The sequence below is a fragment of the Colobus angolensis genome, unplaced genomic scaffold, assembly GCF_000951035.1.
Source record: "Colobus angolensis palliatus isolate OR3802 unplaced genomic scaffold, Cang.pa_1.0 Scaffold86, whole genome shotgun sequence".
Taxonomy (NCBI): domain Eukaryota; kingdom Metazoa; phylum Chordata; class Mammalia; order Primates; family Cercopithecidae; genus Colobus; species Colobus angolensis.
The window spans coordinates 3,436,370-3,443,209 of record NW_012122487.1 but is presented as its reverse complement, the minus strand read 5'-3'; the positions used below and the strand labels follow the sequence as shown (position 1 = coordinate 3,443,209).

At 41.3% G+C, this 6,840-nt stretch overlaps 1 protein-coding gene across 1 annotated transcript in view; it reads left to right on the top strand.

Annotated features, from left to right (window-relative positions):
- Positions 1-6,840, top strand: part of ACER2 (alkaline ceramidase 2) — a 44,654-nt gene that overhangs the window by 13,443 nt on the left and 24,371 nt on the right. Inside the window, exons 2-3 of the mRNA XM_011930356.1 lie at positions 4,414-4,528; positions 5,268-5,409. Coding sequence (XP_011785746.1) covers positions 4,414-4,528; positions 5,268-5,409 — 257 coding nt within the window. The remainder of the gene's footprint in view (positions 1-4,413; positions 4,529-5,267; positions 5,410-6,840) is intronic.

The window sequence follows — 6,840 nt, the reverse complement described above, 5'->3', positions numbered from 1 at the left end:
GGCAGGAGAATTGCTTGAACCCAGGAGGTGGAGGTTGCAGTGAGCCGAGATTGCGCCATTGCACTCCAGCCTGGGCAACAAGAGCGAAACTCCATCTCAAAAACAAAACAAAACCTACTGCTTATACAGTATAGTACTTAGACCTTTGTCCTGATTCCTCTGTACCTGCTTCTTGGTAAATGAAAACTGACTACATTTCTTTTCTTTTTCTTTTTTTCTTTTCATTAATCTAAGAAAAATTGGCCACATTTCTCAGACTGGAGACTGTATACCACCTGGGACATCTCAGACAACTTGTCCATATTCTTACCCAGGGTCACTAGTTGCGCATAGCACTTCTATGTGGGAAAGAGAGAAAGATCCACAACAAAGTGAGCCAACTAAAGGTCGAGCATTGGGGGCTCACACCTCTAATCCTGGCACTTTTAAAGGCTGAGGTGGGCGGATGACTTGAGATCAAGAGTTGAAGACCAGCCTTGCCAACGTGGTGAAACTCCATCTCTACTAAAAATACAAAAATTAGCCAGGCGTGGCGGGCGCCTGTAATCCCAGCTTCTCTGGAGGCTGAGGCAGGAGAATCGTGAAGCCGGGAGGCGGACATTACGGTGAGCCGAGATCGCGCCATCGCACTCCAGCCTGGACTAGTGACAGAGTAAGACTCCGTCTCGAAACAAAACAAAGCAAAAGCAAAGTGAGCCAACTAGAAAAAGGTACCCCTTTCTGCATAATGATACAACCCCACTTAGGTATTTCAGACCTGGATTTTAACCAAAGGCAACAGCTCTGCTCCCATTCTGCCTCTGACTAAGGATCTTGTTCTCCTCCTTTAACTTGCATTTCTCTCCCACCCATCTTTCTCCCCTTTCTAAAAAGTGTCGTGCTTACCCCCTCTCCTCCCCAGATGGTGGCAGAGGCAGGCATTGGTCCCTGAAGTTGCCAGCCCTTACTTGCCCTATGCCTCAAGCTCTGGGGTTTACTGAAGCATTCTATTTAGTTGTGTACCATTGTGGTTTCGTAGGTCTGGGAAAGCTTTTTGGCCCTGCTCGCTTCAGTTCAGTTCAGGTGCCCACCATCATGATTCTTTGAGACGTCCTCTAAGTGACCATTCCGTATTGTCCAACATGAGTAACCACTCTTTTCTTCTGAAAGTTCTGTGCCCTTGGCTTTTCAGAGTTCATCTACCCTATCCACCTATTTCTGAATGTGGTTTTCGTTTGGGTTTAGTCCAGGACCCCTCCCACCCCATCCCGATGGGTGTTACTCATGTAGACTTAGCTGTCATCTTCACATTCGACATAGTTCCTTTGTATGCTCAGTCCTGTACAAGGAGCCCCTCACTCCACAATTAGAGATGAGACTTAAAAGCTGAATGTTCCTACCACTTCATATCTTCTAAAACGGCCTTAATTTAAAAACAAAAGAATATAACAAGTGTTGGCAAGGATATGAGAAATTGGAACACTGTATATTACTGATGGGAACATAAAAATGCTGCTGTGGGAAAATGTTTGGTGGTTCCTTAAAAGGTTAAAAATGGAATTAGTACACCAGCCAGTGCCTTAGTCCGTTCATGCTGCTATAACAAAAGATCTTAGACTGGGTAATTTATAATAACAAAAATTCATTTCTTACAGTTCTAGAGGCTGGAAGGTCCAAGATCAAGGTGCCAGCAGGTTGGGGGTCTGGCAAGGGCTCCCTGCTTCAAAGACGGAGTATATGCTACACTCTCATATGGTAGGAAGGGTGAATACCTCCATCAGACCTCTGTTAGAAGAGCACTAATCCAATTTAACACCTCCAAAGGCCTCACCTCTTAGTACAGTTGTGTGCTGGGGATACGTTCTGAGAAATGTATTGTCAGGAGATTTTGTCATTCTATAACATTATAGACCATACTTACACAAACCTAGATGGTATAGCTTTGTACACACCCAGGCTATGTGGTATGGCCTATTGCTCATAGGCTATAAACCTGTACAACATGTTACTGTACTGGACACTGTAGGCAACTGTAACACAACAGTAAATATTTGTATATTTAAGGCTATCTAAACCTGGAAAAATGTGGCATTAAAGCTCCGTTATAATATGGGTCAACTGTCATATATGTGGCTCATCGTTGACTGAAATGTCATTATGTGGCAAATAATGATACTGTCACATTGATGATTAAGTTTTAACATATGAATTTTGTGTATGGGGGTGACACATTCAGACCATAGTACCCAGCAACCATTAATGTATGAATAGATAAACTAAATGTAGTATATCCTTTCAATGGAATGTTATTCAGCCATAAAGAAGAATAAGGTACTGGTACATGCTGTAATATGGATGAACCTTAAAAACATTATGCTAAGTGAAAAAATAAGCTAGATACAAAAGGTTATATATTGTGTGATTCCACTTATGTTATGTGAAATATTTAGAACAGGTAAAATCATAGAGACAAAAGGCAGATTGGTGGTTGCCAGGGGCTGCGGGAGGGAGAAATGAGGAGTGACTGCTTAATGTGAATAGTGTTTCTTTTTGGGGTGATGGAAACATTTTGGAACTAGGTAGAGGTGATGGTTGCCCATTATGAATGTACTAAATGCCACTGAATTGTACACTTTCAAATGGTTAGCTTTATGGTATGTGAATTTCACCTCAATTTTTTAAAGTTCAGAAAAAAAAAAAAAAGGCTATAAGTCTGTGAAACAAAAAACCCCCAAATCAACCAAACAAAAAGTAAGTTACAAAAATTAGGGATGAGGGCCAGACGTGGTGGCTCATGCCTGTAATCCCAGCACTTTGGGAGGCCAAGGCGGGTGGATCACGAGGTCAGGAGATCGAGACCATCCTGTCTAACATGGTGAAACCCCGTCTCTACTAAAAATACAAAAAAAATTAGTCGAGCGTGGTGGCAGGCACCTGTAGTCCCAGCTACTCGGAAGGCTGAGGCAGGAGAATGGCATGAACCTGGGAGGCGGAGCTTTCAGTGAGCTGAGATGTGCCGCTGCACTCCAGCCTGGGCAACAGAGTGACACTCCGTCTCAAAAAAAAAAAAAAAAAATTAGGGAGGAGATTCCAGTATGACAGTCACTGGCCACATGTAGCTGACTGTTGAGCACAGGAAATGTGTCTAGCCCAAACTGAGGCTTGTGAAATTTACACTGATCTTCAAGGCTTTCGTGTGAACAAAATAACGTAAATTAGGCTGGGCACAGTGATAAACTAGACTGGGTGCGGTGACTCATGCCTATAATCCCAGCATTTTGGGAGGCTGAGGCAGGAGGATTGCTTGAGGCCAGGAGTGTGAGATCAGCCTGGGCAACATAGTGAGACCCCCATCTCTACCAAAAAAAAAGTAATAATAATAAATAAAGTCAGGCATGGTGGTGCATGCCTGCAATCCTAGCTATTCAATAGGCTGAGACAGGAGGCTCCCTTAAGCCTGGAAGTTGGAGGCTGCAGCGAGCTGATCCTGCCACTGCACTCTAGCCTGGTTGACAGAGTAATACCCTGTCTCTAAGAAAAAAGAAAAAAAGGAAACTATCTCATTAATGATATTTAATAGTGATTACATGTTCAAATGACAATATTTTGAGTACACTGCCTTAAATAAGATAGATTATTAAAATTTTTAAAAAGTTGAATGCCCATGGAGACATAACAGAGAGGCTTAAATCCATACCAAAGTCTGCAAGATAAAACGATATCATTTTAAAGCTGGGAAGAAACTTTCAAATATAATCTTTACTTAAAAATAGGTTTTGGTTAGGACGAGAAAGCTGACAAAGGGCGACTAAGGGGGAAACTAGAAAGAGTCCTCACTTTGTGTAGGCCCAGGGGAAAAGGCTAGCCTGGCTGGGGAGGATTATTGGGAGCTGGACAATGTCTAGTCTTTTTGATGCCTTCATTAAACTTTTTTTGTTTTTTTTTTTTACCTTTATTTAATACAGACTTTATCTTTAAAAACGCAAATGCCGGTGGGCACAGTGGCTTACGCCTGTAATCCCAGTGCTTTGGGAGGACTGAGGCGAGTGAATCACCTGAGGTCAGGAGTTCGAGACCAGCCTGGCCAACATGGTGAAACCCCGTCTCTACTAAAAATACAAAAATTAGCCAGGCATGGTGGTGGGTGCCTGTAGTCCCAGCTACTCGGGAGGCTGAGGCAGGAGAATTGCTTGAACTCGGGAGGTAGAGGTTGCAGTGAGCCGAGATTGTGCCGCTGCACTTCAGCCTTCCAGCCTGGGTGACAGAGTGAGACTCCATCTCAAAGAAAAAAGAAAGAAAAAACGTGCAAGAGCTTAAACAAGATATATGACCACGTTTATCCCAGTTTGCAAGGACATACTTGGAAGAGGCCACTTTATTTTTTGCCTTTTTTACTTAATTCTCATCTTTCTGTCTTACATTTTTTTCCTGCAGATCAGCAATGTCTTATTTTTCATTTTACCGCCCATCTGCATGTGCTTGTTTCGTCAGTATGCAACATGCTTCAACAGCGGCATCTACTTAATCTGGACTCTTTTAGTTGTAGTGGGTAAGTGGAGTCGTTTGGGAACACGGACTTAACAGGGTGTTGGGAGGGTAGAAGGAATCCTGCACACTTCCTGTCCCCTTTGAACATAATGTTTTGTAAACTAAAGTCACTCTGAGGTCTTAGCAAACTTTTTTTCCCACTTACTTGACGGCAAAAGGACTCTTGAATGCAGGCTTGATAACAAGCTTGGCATTACTATCACTTGCGTGTATTTGAGACTTCATTTGTGTAGTAGCTATTGGGGCTATGCCAGTGCAATTTTCTGAACATCTGAAGAAAGTCTTATGAAACAATTGATCTCTGGGGAGACTGGTTTCTAATGGACTAAAATTAAAGAAGAAAATGTAGATGTTTGATCCCTCATTGTTTTGTGAAATACTTGTGTCATTTCCATTTCCTCCGACAGGCAGGCTGGGAATTCTTAACAGTGAGGGACTGTTGAATTTTATTTACTGCCTCTTTCCAGAAAGGCTCAGTGGATGAAGACAGAATGTGTTTAACTGTGGAGTTGTTAAAGTTCTGATATGCTGATATTTGGGCCCTAGTTGAAATCCTCTTTCTAGACTTGAGGCGTGCATGCCTGGGTGGTGTGAGTTTCTTTCTTCAGTTTCTTTTTTCAGAGGGAGAGAGTGATCTGGTGACTGTGATAACTATTGGTGAAAGGACTATCCTTAAGCAGTGTATTGAATTTGTGTCTCTTCTGTGGTGACCCTTTTTTATTGGTTGTAATTGATTCTAGGAATTGGATCTGTCTACTTCCATGCAACCCTTAGTTTCCTGGGTCAGATGCTTGATGAACTTGCAATCCTTTGGGTTCTGATGTGTGCTTTGGCCATGTGGTTCCCCAGAAGGTATCTACCAAAGATCTTTCGGAATGACCGGTAAGCTTGCACTAAACATTTTTGCATTTACCACTAGGTGTAGTACCCAATATAACAACGTATATATGAGGAAAAATAGCACATGATTGAACTCAGCCTAGTGATGAGCTTATCATATTCTTGTTCAATATCTATTGATTGTTTTTATGATCTGACAATATAAGTAAACTGACAGATTAAAGAGGGAATTTTAATAATGCTTGGGGAAGAACTAATATAACATTAGGGACAAAAGTCAAATAGTGCCCTTGTTTGATATGAGCAAGAGTGGAAAGACCTTCAGTGGAGGCGGCATTACTGAATTCAATACTCTTTGATTTTCTGCTAGAACATTTATTTGAGATTAATCCAACTCTACCAGTTTCATACATCTGAAGTAGAATCCAGACTGAAGAACTGGTTCTTGGAGCTACAGATACTGTAGTTTTCAAGTTGTCTTTTTTTTTTTTTGCTTCCGATGAGAGCTGTGCACCTGTGTGTGTGTGTGCAGACACACACACACTCGTATACTGTATATATGTTCAAATTGGAAACCCAGAATTTCAGGAAGGGATGCATTTTAATAGCCATTGTGTTAGGGTTATACAGGTATTCATCCAGTAAATATTTTTCAACACTTGTATTTTACTATGCATTTTTCTAGGCACTGGAATATCACAGGTAAACAAAACAGCAGAGTCTAATGAGCTTACACTGAAGTTGGGGAGATTACAAATCAACAAGCAAACAAGTAAATAATGTAATGTTAGGATATGTCAGGTACTGTGATGAAAAGTGAAGCTGATGAGGGTATAGTGATGACTTAGTTTGCTGATTTAGAGTTTGGTCAGAGAAAGTCTTTCTGAGGAGCTATGTGAGGTTTGTTACTATCTAGAGGCACAGAGGAGATTCGGCCCAATAAAGATAAGAAACGCTCGTGGAACATATTACCCACATTTTCTGTAGAACACTGTTTTGTCTAAATATACATATATGGCTAAATAGTCTAAAACTATGGATTCAGTGAAGCAAATGGTATGTGCCCATGGAAGAGTTATATCAGGAAAAGAAAATAATTCATTACAGTTTTACTGGCACTATGAAAAGGAACAGGAGCTGTGCAGCTGCTGAGAACTAAGGCTGCTATCTGTGGACTGAAATGGAGAAGCATCTATGAAAAATGCTGGCTGCAAGGGGCACATTATATAATTGTATATGTGATATCCTAATTTTAGAATGAATGAACTAAACTCTTTCTGAGTATGCTTTTGTATTAGCACAAAAATGCCTGGGAGGTGAGGACACCTAACTACAGCCATTGGCTGTTCTTGGGCATTGCAGCAGAGGGGAACAGCCGCTTTTACTTTTCATCTGAACTGGTTGACTTTTTTTTTTTTTTTTTTGCAAAATTAACACATTAATCTTTCTTGCTTTCTCTCTCTCTCTTTCTTT